The following is a 17,064-nucleotide window of genomic DNA, read 5'->3' as shown; positions in this document are numbered from 1 at the left end:
TTTAAAAGAATTGAGGGAATCTGCGAGTCTTATCTCTTCAGGGAGGTCATGATGTTTACATGTTGTTATTATTTTATTATTATTATTATATATTATTAAGAGGAAATCTGTTTACAGACTGCATTTCTAACCTAGGAAGAAAAAAAAATGTTGTTTGCTCAAAAGTACGATTAGTTAAAAAAAAAAAAAATATGACCTTTCACCTTTGACAATGTTTGTTCCGAGCAGTAATGGACGGACGCTTTGACCCACCTTGCAGCAGAACAGGCCGTATGAGTTTAGCAAAACAGCCTAGTTTCGTATTTGCGACTGCAGTAGAGGCGGAACTCCACCCCGAGCTACATGACCCCCTCACAGGTAAGTTTAATCGACACATCTGCCGTATTTTGTGTTGATAGCTGAGTTAGCTAGTCAGTACACACCTCATGCTATACACGGTGACATTGCACGTGTTTCCTATTTGCTTTTCCAGCTGCTACAAAACAATACAAATCTTGTATTATTATTATAGCGGCCATGGTATGTATCCGTCTGGTTTCTGTTTATGTGTACTTATACTTGATAAATCAGGGTTTGGTGTTTATACCCCAGCTGCACAGAAATGGCAATTTCCTGCACAGAAGGGTACATTTCGTTCTAGTTAGCATGCTCGTCCCTGCAGTCTAACTTCCCCTCTTTGTGCTATCTTTTTCGCATGGCTGTGTTGTTCTGTAGTGTAGCAGGCTGTTTCCGTGTTACAACGGGCCGCAAACCTGTCATGCATTCTCCTCTGTGGCTGCATGATGTGTTTTGCTGATACTGCAGGTCAGGGGTCATTTCTGCTGTAAGGTGCCTGTCAGGTTTATCAGGTTGTGACTTGTGCCTTTTAATGTTGCATTGGTTTAAGACTTTGGTACGGTAAACTTACTGAAGGTCTGAATAAACATACTTCAACGAAACAGTGTGGAAAAGATGGAGGCTCTTGTGACAGCTCATTGGGGGGGAGGGGGGGCCACTGTGTTCTGTATCTGAATGAAATCCCCTCTTTGACGTCTGTGCATTATATTTAATAATACATGGCACAAAAAGTCATGCTGGTTTTGCACTTTCTCAGATCAGGATTGAAGCAGAAAGTGTATGTAAGAAAAAAAAAACCCACAAGTCATAATAAACGATTCTCTAAATTCAAGATTCAAATAGACATAAAAAAAATAATTATGATTAATGAAACAAAAACAGGAGATTATTCCGGATTATAGTCAGGTCGTATGTGGTACTCTATAAAGTGTTGCAACTATACATTAATTTTTTTATTCCAGAAAATATACCTGATATTATTTATTTCCAGCTTTTGTGTGTTTAATATAATTACTAACTAAATGAAGTATGATTTTTTTTTTCAGGTGCTCAGTAAACAAACTATTTTCAGATGTCAACAATAGCTTTTTGCTATAATCAGACATACTGAGTACAAAAATAATGAAGTTAGAACAAATGTGGATAATAATGGAAATGTCATTAGTTGTAGCCGAGTTCATCTTGTTTATGATACTTAAGCCTTGTTTTGATAAACTGTGACGCTGCAGTGTTGCACACAGTGTTGTGACACAGTGTGTAGTCTGGTTTAGAAATGACTCGTCGTTCAGACAGCTCATGTTTTGAATGAAAAGGTGAATTAATGTATATTTGAGCGAACCCAGATAGTTTTAATGTGTTACCGCGCTGCTGTACTAATGCTGAATGTTCTTGTTTTCAGGAGTGATGGCAGAGGGCGTGTTAATAACTTCAGGTACGGGGCTTTAGAGCTGCAGTGCTCGCCCAGCTGGTACCATGCAGCAGAAAGGTGCGATCCAAATCATAGAATGGGAGGACCTGGACAAGAGGAAGTTCTACTCCCTGGGTGTGTTCATGACCTTGACCACCAGAGTCACCGTCTACCCGGCCAGCCTCATCCGCACTAGGCTCCAGGTGCAGAAGGGGAAGGCCCTCTACTCCGGTACCATTGATGCTTTCTTCAAGATCCTTCGAGCTGAGGGTGTGCAAGGCCTGTACCGTGGTTTTATGGTCAACACATTCACGCTGGTTTCAGGACAGGCTTATATCACCACCTATGAACTGGTGCGCAAGTACGTGTCCCAGTACTCGCCCAGTAACACGGTGAAGTCGGTGGTGGCAGGAGGAGCTGCGTCCCTGGTGGCCCAGACCATCACTGTGCCCATAGACGTGGTGTCGCAGCAACTGATGATGCAAGGGCAGGGCGAGCACTTGACGCGCTTTAAGGCCAAACCCAAAATGATGCTCACAACAAGTAAACGCAGACTGACTTTTGGGCAAAGCCGGGAAATAACGGTGCAGATATTTGCAGCTGATGGCTTCAAAGGATTTTACCGAGGCTATGTGGCATCTCTGCTCACGTACATCCCAAACAGTGCTCTCTGGTGGCCTTTTTATCACTTCTATGCAGGTAAGTCAACTACTTCTGCTTTATTGTAGCTTCGACCTGCATGTGAGAAAAATCTCATGTTCCATATTTTTTTGTTTTTGTAGAAAACTGCAACACATGTACCGGCTTTTGGAGAAATGGCAACATTAATAAAACATTATTTTTGTATCCTTTATGTTCCCAGAGCAGCTGTCCTTGTTGGCACCCAGTGAGTGCCCCCATCTGATGCTGCAGGCTTTGGCAGGACCAATGGCCGCAGCAACCGCCTCCACCATCACCAACCCCATGGATGTTGTCCGAGCAAGAGTACAGGTAGACACTGAACGCCACAGTTGTGCAACACATAAAAGCTGAGAAGATTACATTTTGAGGTTTTTTTTTACCAGAAGCTGTTAAATGTTGACTTGTCAGGTTCATGTTTTTAGCTTTTTTATTTTGGAAGAAAGAATTGTAGTAGTGTGTGGCATCAATTTACGAGCTCCATACTTGTACCCTATACAAATAAACATAAACACACAATCAATCCGGCGCAGTCTAGACCTGTGAAGACTGTTTCGTCATGAGCCGGGGATCCGGCCGAAGATTTCTGCCTTTTAATAGGTCAGTTTTTTCTTACCACTGTAACTTTTGCTGCTTTGCTAAAGTGCTCATGATGGATAGGCCGGATCTTTGTAACATAACAATGAGTAAGGTCTTTTTACCTGCTCTTTTGTAATGTTAACAGACAAAGAGTAAGGTATTTTACCTGCTTTTTGTAAAGTGTCTCGAGATAACACTTGTTATGAGTTGACGCTATACAAATAAAAATTGATTGATTGAATAAGCCTTAACCCCTGTCTAAATTCAGGGTTCATATGTTCAGCCTTCATGTGGAGGTCTAATTGTGGATCTTGTTTCAAAGTGTGTAACGTCCAGCAGATGGTTGGAGTAAAAACAACATCGCGTAGAAAAGCATTTAAATAATGCCCCCTTACAAAGATTTCAATTTTGAATCGATGCTTGCCTCTGATTTTCCCCAAAAATTAGTCTCTCAGTGCAGAGGTCTTTAAACACCAAATACAGCTGCAGTCAGCTCCTTTTCTCTGCACTTCCTCTATAACGACATTACACAATACTTTCTCAATGTGCTCCTGGTTGTGGTGCAACGTCAGGCTGGTTGGACAGCCCACAGACATGTTGAGCTGATGACTTTGTAGATTCTGCTGGTTTTAATCAGTTTCAGTGTATGTTCTTTTTATAAGATTTATTTTTGGGCTTTTTTGCATTTATTGTAGATAAAAGTCAGTGGATAGAATTGGAAATCAGGGAGAGAGAGAGAGAGCGGGGTATGACGTGCAGGAAAGGAGCCACATCTTTACGCTGATAGTCTCTTGTTTTTCTCGGCCATATATTGGCCTTCATTCACTTCAGTCTCTTTCATAACGGGCTAAAAAGTAGTCACAGGAGCTTTAAGGCATTTTTAATCCCATCATGAAATGTATTTGCAAACAACCTCTTGTGTGTTTTAGGTGGAGGGACGATCGTCTGTAATCGAGACGTTTAAGCAGCTGCTGGCTGAGGAGGGCGTCTGGGGGATGTCCAAGGGGCTGTCGGCCCGCATCATCGCCTCCATGCCCACGTCAGTGCTCATCGTGGTGGGATACGAGACTCTGAAGAGACTGAGCCTACGAGCTGACCTGATAGAGACTAGACACTGGTGAAGAGACCAGAGGGGGAGAAGAATTCACCTCAACAAAGGCAGGAAGGAAACTCAGATTTGAGTGTGTTCTCGGGGTAACTGCTCAGACGTGTAGCTGCTTCTACATGACTTTGGGATATTTTAAATACAGATATGATGCAGCAGAGTTCAAGTGTTGATGTTTGTCTTTAGGTACCCTGAAGGGTTGCCACCTAGAATTTTTATTCAAGCCTTTTTCTGCAAAGGGGTTACTGTGAAACACGGAGATATAAAATAGAAAATCTTCATAAACTTTGTTATTAGGAAAATCGTTTCTTCTTACAGGAATGTAGATCAATCAATCAGTCTTTTGGGATCACTGCCTCATGTACTAAAGTTAAAGAACAAGGGATGACTGTCAGTGTCATTTCTAACTCCTTGATTTTGAATAGTCATACTTTAACTGCATCCTGGTGGCCTAAATTTGTGTATCCTTGAGTGAGTTTTCAATGTGCCATAATCTGGAGATACAAATACCTTATTTGTCCTATTGAGCACATCCAGAGTGGAAAATCATGAAATTTTTGTGCATTCCAATGGGGGAAAAAAACTCTCTTTAGACTCAAATCAACAAAGAACGAGATTTGTTATTGAATGAAAACAATGCAGTGAAAATTGTACAGAAAATGAGTATATCTTGAATGTGTGATAATTAAGGTAGACTACAAGAAGAGGTGTATTTCAAACTTCGTTTGATGTTCTGTTCACTTACAGGACTAGAAACATAACATTTAGCCAATGGGGTGTTTGTGAAACCAGGTTCAAGTTTGTGTAAATGGCTCTAAAGCCTTTCTGTAATGTAAGTAGCCGTGTTCGTGATTTATTTCCAGCAGTCTGTAAAGTCAGTGCTAGAGGTGTAATGATGAATTCTGCACATAGATAAACTGATCGGGCTTAATCCCCTATCAATCAGGATTCTGCTTGTTTTAATTTCTGTTTGTCGAGGGGGATTGCAAAAAAAAAACAACAACCTAGATCTTTAAAGATAACAGGCGTTGTAGCATAAGAGGTGAACACGTGCAGCCCTGAAACCCTGTGACAGGTGCAAATCCTCTGTTTCCTCGGGGGTCTCCTTCAACCGTTGAGAGGTGTAAAAAAAGAAAATCTGCCATTCTGCCGTTTGTTTCAGAGTGAAGACACAGACGGAGACTCATGCAGCAGCTTCACACCAGCTGGAATAATAAAACTCCAAAGTGGCCTTCAGGTTTCATCTGTCTCTGAATGAGTGAGAGGTGCAGGCCACTGTGATATAGCCATGGAATACAGCTGGAGCAGTCAGCCATATTTAGAAATCCGTACTGCTAGGAAACCCACCTCAGTGAGGTTTCTCCTTTTTTCAAACTGTTCTGTGTTTTTTGCAAACAGCACAAATGTTGAAGAAGAACCTTGGACTCAGCATTTCCTCCAGGTACTGAAAAACATGGACTTATGCCTGTATGGAGGAGATTCTACATCTTATTTACAGACTACCTGCTGTGTGTGATATATATCAGAGGATTGTATAAAAAAAGAGAGTACAGTTTGATGTGTTTTGAACTTGTGGACCTTCGACACGTAATAAAGAATTCTGAATTAATGCAGAGGTCGGTTATTGAAGAAACGTCAGTATTCTTTGGCTGCAGTACACCTGCTCGCCCTCTTGAGGGAGCACCTGATCATACTTCTCTCCTGCAGTCTGATCCCTCATGTTAATACATACAGAGACGACATAAACTGAATAACAATTACTTTGTTCTACTTTCTTTAAAGTTATTTTTAGGGCCATTTTTGCCTTTGTTGGAGAGGACAGTTGAAGGGAGACAGGAACTGTTGGGAGGAGCGAGCAAGGGGCCGAGATCGGATTCGAACCAATAGTTGCTGCGAGGAGGACTACAGCCTCCGCACATGGAGCAAACAACATAACTGCTTATCTATTGGAGCTCCCACATTGTTCTACTTTGACTAATTTACAAAAACAACAAACCAATCTTTAGCTCAGTCTGAGCAGGCATCCCACAGAGGCTGAAGCCTTTGATGCATCGGTCGCAGGTTCCACTCCCAGCTGTGCTGCAGGTCTACCTCACTTCCTCTCTTCTCACATTTCCTGTCTTTCTTCAGCTGTCCTTCAATAAATGCAAAAAAATACCTAAAATAATGAAAAAAGGTTTTTTTGGCAATTAAGTGACTAAAAAAATATGTTAAAAAGTGAATAATTCATTTATCTTTTATCACTCAATGTAAAGCCAAATACTTAAAAATGTCATCTTAATTATAATTATGTTAAGCACAATCCTGGTAACAGATCAGATCGACAACATTAAAGTGATGAATATCTGTCCCACGAAGAAATACGATGACACAAAAGTTAAAAAAAAAAAACAACCCCTTTATTTGACCTTTCTGGGCCAGGTGCGAAAAATCTACCACATTTACATTTTTAACCCCTCCCACCCTCTGATCATTAACTTCAACTGGACGATCTGACTGAGCAGCTCTAAAGCGTGGATCCTCTCGTAGCCTGCTCCATCACATGGGACAGTCGTAGATGTGGATGGCGCGGTCGTCTCCAGCCGAGATGATCTTTGAGCCGTTGCTGTTGTACTTCACGCTCCACACCTGAGAGAGGAGACGGAGAGGATGAAAAATGTATATTCCAAATTACAATCGAGGACCCTGACGTTGGTCTAATAAAGTTAATAAAGTTGATGTTGTGTTGCTGAAGTAGGGCTGCTTCATAATGGCAAAAATCATAATCAGGATTAACTTGATTGATATTGAGATAACGGTTGTTCAGCATGATAACTCAATAATTTTACAACAATCTGGATCACATGCACTCAATATTCTGAACACTTCAAAAAGTTAGTGATTGTGACGAGCATTTTCAAAACTTATTGACATTTTTCAAACTAAAGGAACAATCGTAAAAATAAAAAAGCAAATTAACAGATGATAAAATGACAACTATGATTAGTTGAAGCCTTGGCTAAGAAAACCTTTAACAGTGTGATTAAGTGAAAGATGGAGAGAGAGAGTCATTGGATGCTGAATGTCCCTGTAGGTTTCCTGGCTTTGCAGTCGTTTCATGATGAGAAACACAAAGACTATGGCAGAGTCGACCGCCTCTGATCTCCTTCTCTGAGGAGCCTTGCTTTCAATTAGAGGCTTTGCAGGAGAAAAAGATCAGCCTCCCTACAGGCGCCTGCAACCGGAGATCTAATGACAGCTGGGATTATTGCTTTAGCCCGAGCTGAAACACCAGAGACGGGTCATGCGAGAGACATTGGACGTATTGATTTCCCACTATAACACATCAGCACCTTCAGCCGACGTCTTTTCTCACGTCGGATCGGATTATAAACACTTAAGCGAGGATGATTCGGGGGTTAACTTTGTCACCTGGTCCTGATGGTCGAAGAAAGTGTTGATGCAGGCTCTGGAGCTGGCGTCCCACACCTTCACACTCTTGTCCGACGAGCTGTAGGGGCAGCAGAGGACAGAGAACATCAGATGTGTTGTACAGCTCTTCTTAATCAGACGTTGTGTTGTCTGGCTGACCTGCTCAGGCTTATCTTGGCACTGGGAGCTGGAAACTTTGTCTGAAAAAGCAGCTCAAGCTGACGACTGCTTCACACACCATGAGTGTCGGCATGGGAAAGCAGACAGAGGAACAACATGCCCAGCTCTCAAATGTGCAGATTTTTTTTAACAGCACAGACTGCTTCAAGTCTAAACATCTGGACTCGAAGTGTAAATCTGTTATAATATTTGAAGGGCGGCAGTAGTTCAGTCTGTAGGGACCCGAGTTGGAAACTGGAGGTTGTTAGTTCAAATCCCGGTACAAATCAAGACTTGAATTTGGGCTGGTTGCTGGAGTGCTGCAAGTTTACTTCCTGACCACTGCAGAGGTGCTCTTGAGCGTGGCATCAAACCCTCAACTGCTTGGGCACTCCTGTGTGCAGCCCCCTCACTCTGACATCCCTTCATTAGTGCATGACCACAAGATCCTGTTTGTGCATGTGTGTGTACCATCTAAACAGCAGAGTGAATAAATGTAATTTCCCCTTGGAGATTATTAAAGTACATCTTCTTCCTCTATCTTCATCAGCACAGAAACAAATCTGGCAGGATGATTTCTTTCTTATTATGAATCCACCTGAACATGTTTTTGCTGTTTAACTTTACCTTGAGACAAAGTGGGTGTTATCTGGGGAGAAGGAGACGTTAAGAACCCAGGATCCATGTCCACTCAGGGTGCCAGCCAGGTTAGCATGTTGCCTAAAAGACAAGGACAAACAAATCATCTAATAGGTGTGTGTGTTTCAATTTATGCGTTCCTTTTTTTTATACACACATTCAAACAACCAAATGCGATGGACCGGAGTTTCTCCACAAACTCTCGGCTGAACTCACACATCGTATATTTTGATGTAACCGTCGTCAGAGGCGGTAACAAGCAGCTGGGAGTCGGGGGAGAAGGTGAGAGATCTGATGGGCATGGCATGACCTGAAGAGAGAGAGAGAAGGAAATCACTTAGTGTGAACATCATAGGATACTCTATGTTAATCAATAAGCTCAAAACTCCTCTCCATCCTTTATACCAAACCTGTGTGTGTATAATTCACCTACAATGTGTGTATATTGTACGCCCTTGCTGAAATGATTATTTGACAGCAACATTTTTAATTCTTCTGTGTTGTAGACATGTTTACTTTTTGTTCCTAACATGATTTATATTTGGCCTAAGAAATGTATAATGGATAAAAAAGCTGAATACATTTATCAAAATACTTTTTCTTCTTCTTCTATTTTTACATACTTTATTAATCCCTAAAGGAAATTCTGGTTTACACTCTGTTATTTAGGAACATGCTTCTCACACACATGCACGAACAGGACCTGTGGACATGCATTAGCGGGGCTGATACACACTGCTACCCAGGGATCACGACAGAGCGGTTGGGAGTTTGGTGCCTTGCTCAAGAAGTGCCCTGGCACCTCTCCAGCGACCAGACATACTTCCATATTATGGTCCGACCCGACCCAACCCAGGTTCCTGCAGACTGAGCTACTGCCAACTCCTGCATGCATCGCTTACAACCTCAACGAAGAGTACGAATGATTAAAGTCACCTTCCAGTGTGTGGAGCAGCTTCCCTGTGGCGATGTCAAAGATGTTAATGATTCCATCGATAGCTCCACTGGCCAAATATTTACCGTCAGGGCTCTGCAGTGCAAAAAAGGAGGAAAAACATTGATTAGGAATGCAAGTTCCAAAAGGTAAAGGCACAACACCAGATAAGTCTACACTTCTGCATGTATAAGGTTTCAGTTGGACCAGGAGAGAAAGTATAGTGCGACTAAACGAGAGAAACTCTTGAAATGAGAACGTCAAGGCAGTGAGCTGTCAGAGCTGCAGAGACTCAGAGTTTGTCAAGTTCCCACCGAGCTGACCAGAATGACAATGTATGCTTCCTTACGTAAGCTATACTGAGGATGAATTTTCCTCGGGTGTCCAGGGAATATTCCTTCTTGCCACTTTCCACACCAAAGATGTTGACCTTGCCGTGATGGCTTCCTGTGGCGATGTGTTTGGAGTCCGGGGAGAAGGCGACCGACCAAGCGTCGACTGGAGGGAGAGAGCAGACAGAGAGAAGGTTAACACAGAGCAACTGATGGATTTTATTTAGGAAATGTTCATTTAACCAGCTGTCTACAAAACGTTTGTGTTATCAGACTTATAGATTTTATTAATGTGTATATCTACTCTATTTTCTCACTGCCCCTGGAAAAGACTACAGACCTACTTTCTGATATGATAAATCAATGTTTACTATATGGTTAGTATTCAAATTTGAATAAAAACAAATGAATGAATCAGAGTCTAAATATTCCTACAGTACAGATACAGTAAGTTAAAGCGGGAAGAAAGGGTCTTACATCCCCTGACCCAGACCGCTCGCTGTGTGAAACAGAGTGTCACTAATGGAAGCTGACATGACATTTAGATGAAGTACAGCTTGGTTCAGGACATACAACGCCACACACACACACAGACACACACACAGACACACACACACACACACACACACACATCCATGGGTGTGGGGTCTCTGAGAGGTGAGAGTAAAAAATAAAACCCAGCTCAGTGTGCCACACAGCAGAGCAGGCAGACTGTCACCCCTGGAGGTCTTTTTTCATGATAAACTGGGTGACTTTTTTTTTTTGTAGTGACCTAATTTTCAGTGGTGAGAGGCTGACAGTGAAATTCAGAGAATAAACTCTCAATAGAACACAGTAGAGCTCATTCATAGGGTAAAATATTAATCTCATTTAAAGTTAAGGAGACAGGCTTTTCAAAATGAGCTTTGCTAACTTTGGCACTAGGATTTCTTTTTTTTTTTTTAAATGTAATTTATTTTGCCTTTAAAAAATGGCCACTGTAAAGTCTCATGTACAATATCTAATACCTAAACAACTAAATATAGCAAAAATAAACAATAAAGCTATAAGAAATGGTCATTCGTATTCGTTATTTTCTGTATTTAGCAATCTATTTTAAGAATGTGTTTAATGAGAGACAACTGTGAAAAATCTTTCAGTCTAAGAAGAGAGACTGGATTTGAAATCCAAAGATATTTCTACTTTTCTGATCATGTAACAGAAGGAGCGGTTACAAATGGTCAGTGATGAGAAGCTAAACATCACACCACGGCATCTCGAAAATAACTTTTTTATTCATCTATAACCACAAACTCGCTGCTTAGGTTTCTGTTAATCGATCTATCTTTAGGTAACAGTATTTACAGTAGAAAGACAAACATGCTGACTGGAAGTGGACAGTTACTGTCAGCTACCTGGTCAGGTTTGTAGTCCAGAGGTGGAGAAGAAAGCGATACAGAAACAGCTTTGTTTTTGTATGACTGTGGCCATATGTCCAAAACATATTTATACCCTGTCTGAAGAGATTATTTATTTGTGTTTTTTTTATTGATCTTATTGGTTGAAACTTTTCTCTCTCATATCCTGATTGGTGGAACCTCGAGCACTTTTATCATTTTAATAATTTTTTAGGGTTGATCACGTTTTAGTTGGTGTAATTGTTTTCTTTCTCTCTAACGTGTTGTTCATTGTTACATCTGTTTTGTAATCTGTTTGTCATGATGGATGTCCATCTTGCTGGATCTAAACAAATCTTCCTACGGTCACAAATAAAGTTCCCTGAACCTGAAATCTTGAATTGATTAAAGAAGTTAAAGGTACTTGTGAATTAAAGGAAAGAGAAGGCATCACAGTCACAGCCTCAACTTAATTTTTTTCTGCTCTTCTACCGGTCAATACATACTCATAAACAAACAACATGAATGACCCTTTAGGGCCCTGTCTTACCTGGTCCAGCATCCATGGACTTGATCTGTTTTCCAGACTCCAGGTCCCAGAGGCGGATGTGAGCGTCGAGGGAGCTGGAGGCGGCGATGGCTCCGTTGTGACTGATGTCCACTGACACCACGCCCAGCTGGTGGCCCTCCAGAGTCCACTGCAGCTCCAGCTTCTCGTCTGACCTGCAGAAGCCGAGCGGCAGAAAGATTGTTCCATCGTGTCACGCCAAAATAAACTCAACTTTTAACCCAACAACAGACGTTCATAAAAACTCTGTCTGCTGGGGAATATTAAGTGATGTAACTAAAAGTTACGGGATGTTATTACATAGAATATGATGTGAAATCAATGAGTCAAATGGATTTTTTTTCTGTAAAACATTCAACAAAGAATCAAGAAAAACTGAGTCATAGAGATCAGTCCTGAGAGTGTGACACTTTTCAGATGTGGAGCTCATGCACCTCAGTGTTGTAGCTGCTGTTGTGTTTGGTTTATAGTGAACACGTCAAACAAATATCTAAACTGAAACACATTTTAACACCAAGGTTTAGGTGAAGCTAACAAGGTTACACAGTGAGGCCTGTTGTAACTGGGCTATTGCAGACTCTGTCTATAAAAATAGAAACCAGTGGAGCTGAGTGAACAAGGACTTCTTCATGTGAAAAGACCTCCAGCATGACACCCGTCATAAGTGGGACTGGAACTTAAATATAAAGGGGTGCATTTTTTCACTTGTTTCTTTTTGGTCTCGGTTGGTTCATCTTTGAGTGTGTATGATTAACTTGTGTCGCGTAATCAACTCTTTTAAAGCCGTAAACATTTTCCTGTTAAATTGTATCATATATGATATATTTTTTTAAGTTTGTATATGCCGTTTGCTACCTTTCTTTTGTCCATCATAATATATATATATATATATTTTATATATTATTTTTTGCTTTGTTATTTTTCGTCTTTTATTTATGATAAAAAAAGTGATTGTGGAAAAAAAATATCCATCTGATCTGATCTAATATTGGTATTGACTTAATTTATATATTGGTTATTGGACGTACAGCGCTGATCTACGTCACTCGCACAGTCTCACTCTGAAGACGTTCAGACGGAACAACTGCAAAGTTCCCACAAATCGTTTACATCAGGACATTCAGACGACATGAAGCCGCTCCTTCTATAAGATCAAAAGTAGAAATCTACCGCTACATGTTTTTTTTTTTTAAGCCTGCACAATGCAATGCCAGGTTTACTACAGCTTTGTGTAGCCTTACACATAATACCAACAACAATATTATTTAATTATGAGAAAATAAATATTGGAATCAGTACATCTCTAGTTAAAAATTAGGGCATGTGTGCATGTGTGTGTGCGACCAAAATATTTAAGTTCTATTGACAGGAGGAGTAGCGATGAAAAGAACACTCACCATTTCCAGACTTTCACCATATCATCTAAGGAACCAGTGACAATAGTTTCTGTCCCGTCCGCCTCACTTTTACCCCACGCTGCTGTCCAGATCGCATCATCGTGAGCTGACAGGAGACAAACTGAAGTTAAAACTCTGAAGATATTCACCGGGCGGATGAGAATTCATGACCAGCATGAGTCTGGAATTATTCTATTTTTTGTGATGTCAACAAGTCCCAGAAAGTATAACACAGAATAAATAATGTTTACGACAATTCTACCTAACTTCTGACATAAGTACCCTGCCTGTAGTTCACAGCTCCTTTTTAAAACAATGATTTAAATATCTACATGCAGTTTATATTACATAGTTTTACTTTTCAGTAAGTTTTTAGAAAACTTGGCGCACATAGCAGCTCCATGGAGCAGGAAAAAATAATCCATAGATACAAAACGAAAAGAAATGTATTGAAGATAAAAGATAACTTATTTATCACAAGTCAGAAATTTGATCCTTAGAGCAATTTGTGTCAACGTTTTTCTTTCACTGAGTGAGAAAGAAAAACTTTAAACTTTAGCCTGAGCTGCATATATCAAACTGTATATTTTCACACTTGACTGCTTTTTTTATAATAATTATTTATCTATCATACTATGCACTGGCAGAGCTCGTATTTTGTACTGTTATCTATGAGTAACAGCTACTTATGCACATGGACCATCCATACCACTTTTTTATCCTGGCTATGTATTGTGGGCTCATGTTTTTTTGTATGGGTGGGATATATATGTATATATGTGTTGTGTGTTTGTTTGTATGCTGGCTGCTGGAACACCTACATTTCCCTGCTGGGATGAATAAAGTATATCTTATCTTATCTTTAACAACAAACATCAACAAACAACAACAAAGACAGTAGTTGTAGTAGCGATACGTAACACAACTTCCTCTGGTAAAAACATGGGTTGCTTATGAAGAAGAAATAATAATAATAACTTTATTTGTATAGAAATTTTTAAAAACAAGGGTTTAAAAAGTGCTTTGACAAGTGCAAAAACATTAACAAAAGTAAAACCCAAATTAAAAACCCGACCAACAACAGAACACAAAAATCACAAGAATTCAAGCAACATAATAACTCAGCTCATAAAATTCATAAAAAGTAAGCAGGTTAGTCACAGGTAACAGGTAACAGGTAACAGTCAGAGTTGTTTAGTCATAACATTACTCACCATGTTCTTGCTTGAAGAGGATGCTGTACTGAAATCAAAGCAGACACTTTGAGTTAATGTTTTAATTCTTCCATCCAGCAAACTGATGACTTAAGGTAACTAAACTATGTGTGAAAAGGTGAGAGTGTTGCTTACTTGAGTGCTCATTGTTTTTGGTCCTGGTTCAGTTTTGCAGCCAGATGAAAACCTGAAAACATCAGTGAAGTTCAGTCCATGGTTTTGAACACAATACGACGTGTTCATTCATTTTAAAACAGAGCTGGTAAGGCTACAAAGAAACACAATCCTTGGCTGACAACTTAATGACTGATTAAAGTTTAGCAGAAACATGTTTAACAGTTGACAGGAAGCAAAAACTGCTTAACTATCATGACGCACAGGAGCTAGCTCTGCCTAGCAGCGGCTGCAGGAGGTTTGCAACAAAGTGCACAACAAACAAACAATCAGCCTCCAACATTACGCTCAGTTTCACGGACTTTCTGTATTGCAATAAGAAGACGGTAACAATTTAGCCTCGGTTTAAGCTGCGCAACTTACCTTCAAATCTCCAAATAAAGATGTGTATTAGATTTTTGAAGCTCGACCATTTACATGTGAGACGCCATGATAACATTTAGCGTAACTTCCGCTTTGAGTCTTCTTCGTTTGGTACAAAATTGTAGGAAAATACAGTTAAGAGGCGTACTGGCGCCATCAGCGGTACAGCAGCGCAACGAGTATTAAAAACTATTTATTTACTTTAAAATATATTTAAGACGACATTTTGAACATAATTCAAGCAACACTCATAGAACTGTTAAGTTTGCATTTTAAAACACAGACTGTTTAGCTGTTTGAACCAGTTAGATGGTTGATTAGTCAAAAGGCTAATATAATACAATAGAAATCTGAGTTCTACAAAAACAAAAGGCACAAATGTTTAACTTGTGACAGGTGTTAGAGAATCAAAGTTGTAATAGCAATTATAGAGAAGAATAAATATAATCTCTGACTATAATAATAATAAGACAGAAGGCTGGAGTTATTATACTGTTTTATGAAATGTTTCACTGATGGCCCAGATTGTATTTAGTATATTTCATTATAGTCTAGTAATTACTAATATATGTATCTCACTTACAGCTTCATGATAAAGTAGACATATCTATCCAGTACTGAAGGCTAAAACATGATCAATAATTGAATTAAGCTTTCAGTGCGTTCAAGAGCTCCACACCTTTCAGTGCTCGGCAAGGGGTGAACATATCATACAGTGCCCTCTTCTTGAGCGTGCCTCCATTGGAGATAACTTGATCGAGAGTCATATAGTGTGCTTTGAAGTGAAAATAAGTGAGTAAGTGCCATGCAGATTGCCCCTCCCAGTGAAGAAAACATGCGGCCTGCAGGTTTCTTCTGCTGAGGAGAAAAATGGCATGAAGTGCCCTCAAGGGTGCCCTGCAAGCAAGAAATGGAATTCGACCTGTTTCACCATAGATGTATCAGGACTTTCTGCAATGCATAATCCTTGTAAGATCTCAATAAAGCAACTTATACAGTTAAGTGTCAGCAACTTTTTCTGCTTTCTTGTGGCTGTCACATCCAAAAGAAGCTGCTTCTTTTAATAAGTGAACATAATAACCACTACTGAACTGCAGACGTGTATGTATTATTCCAACAATGGACTGAGTGACTTATTTGATTTTGCTTCTAAGATCATTATATCTACTTGGTTTCGTTCATAATTTTAGGGGAGAAAAATCCACTTCACAGGCAGAGCAGAGTTACCTTCCACCTTCAAAATATTCCAAATAATTCATAACGTCTGGATTCAGCTCTCCAGCCTCAAATGGAATCAATAATGACTTTTTCAGCCACTTGTATGTTTCTCTTTTGTTGGTCCTGCAGGCCGTAATGATGGTAGTGATTCATTCATGTTTTCAGGGCATTAATGATGGAGGAGGGTAATGAACCCTATGTTATGGCATTAGCTGCTGCGTGCTGAAAAGAAAGACGTACATCTGATGTCATTACCTTTGATGGGACGAAATGGAGCGCTCTCAGAGAGGAACAACATAAATCATTCAAGCATCTATATACAGTATATATATATATATATATGTAATTATCCTGCTTGGTGAGGCTTTACTATAAAGTAAAGCTATAAGACCGAGATAAAGATAAGATGATTGCTAGAACTACAAAGTCACAGTCAAAGCTTTATCCTGTAAAATCTCTCTTTTGAACACATATCAAATGTTTAATAGTCTTGACATGTAAAGAAATAACTAACTTCTGTCCCTGCTCTGTCATTTCCACACAAGTTGACACAAACATGGACTTAAACTTTGAAAGTTTTTAACAGAGTCAGCTCCTTATGTAATTGTCATTATCCAGCTTTTGGCCTATTGATGCAGCAACCGACTCAAACATGATGGGATGGTTGAATTTAATTGAACAAATGATAAAATGTCTGACCACTAACAGATGTTTTTGAGTGTTGAGGCTCAATACATTAATGCATACAAACCATTTTCCACATTGTGTAAGTTGTGTTGTAGTGGGATCATATAACTTGAATGACAGGGAAGGTTAACTTTCATGTTGACGTCATTTAGCCGCCGACTTTTCAGCAAGTCTGAGTTAACAAACGACGGGGAAGAATAAAGGTGACATAATGAACTTCTGCTTATTGTGATACTGTCTCGAAAAAAAAAGGTAATATTTTAAATTGTCCATTTTCAATTGGTCATGAAGTTGAAAACGGAAAAACTCCTGATCACACCAATAATACATAATTGGTACAATACAGAAGATATATACATTAATAATCTGTAGAAAATAAATTGACAATTTCCTATTTCCTTTTTTGGAAAAGCAGAGGATTTTCTGGCACAACTTCATCAACTATCAAGGTGCATGACGAGTGAAAGGCTCAGAAGAGGTCAAAAA

The 17,064-nt window shown here is 39.8% G+C and overlaps 2 protein-coding genes across 3 annotated transcripts; one reads left to right on the top strand and one right to left on the bottom strand.

Moving 5' to 3' along the window:
* The first annotated feature begins 126 nt into the window (after positions 1 to 126).
* On the top strand, positions 127 to 5,188 carry slc25a44a (solute carrier family 25 member 44a). The gene is made up of 4 exons (XM_061035923.1): positions 127 to 357; positions 1,736 to 2,443; positions 2,607 to 2,734; positions 3,931 to 5,188. Exons 2-4 carry the CDS (start codon positions 1,810 to 1,812, stop codon positions 4,120 to 4,122), a joined length of 954 nt encoding a protein of 317 aa, XP_060891906.1. The 5' UTR covers positions 127 to 357; positions 1,736 to 1,809; the 3' UTR covers positions 4,123 to 5,188.
* skic8 (SKI8 subunit of superkiller complex) lies at positions 4,522 to 14,319 on the bottom strand. Of its 2 annotated transcripts, none has more exons than XM_061035924.1 (10): positions 14,272 to 14,319; positions 14,137 to 14,164; positions 12,923 to 13,028; positions 11,508 to 11,680; positions 9,599 to 9,747; positions 9,252 to 9,345; positions 8,532 to 8,625; positions 8,304 to 8,396; positions 7,518 to 7,596; positions 4,522 to 6,734 (listed from the first exon to the last, which is right to left on the bottom strand). In XM_061035924.1, exons 1-10 carry the CDS (start codon positions 14,281 to 14,283, stop codon positions 6,645 to 6,647), a joined length of 918 nt encoding a protein of 305 aa, XP_060891907.1. In that variant the 5' UTR covers positions 14,284 to 14,319; the 3' UTR covers positions 4,522 to 6,644. The 2 variants fall into 2 exon arrangements, with proteins under 2 accessions (XP_060891907.1, XP_060891908.1); XM_061035925.1 differs by having other exon boundaries at positions 14,137 to 14,159; positions 14,272 to 14,308.
* Between the last annotated feature and the right edge of the window lie 2,745 nt (positions 14,320 to 17,064).

Source organism: Labrus mixtus, chromosome 4 (genome assembly GCF_963584025.1).
Source record: "Labrus mixtus chromosome 4, fLabMix1.1, whole genome shotgun sequence".
In the NCBI taxonomy this organism is placed as follows: Eukaryota; Metazoa; Chordata; class Actinopteri; order Labriformes; family Labridae; genus Labrus; species Labrus mixtus.
Note: the sequence above shows the minus strand (reverse complement) of the source record. Positions and strands in the feature narration are given on the sequence as shown.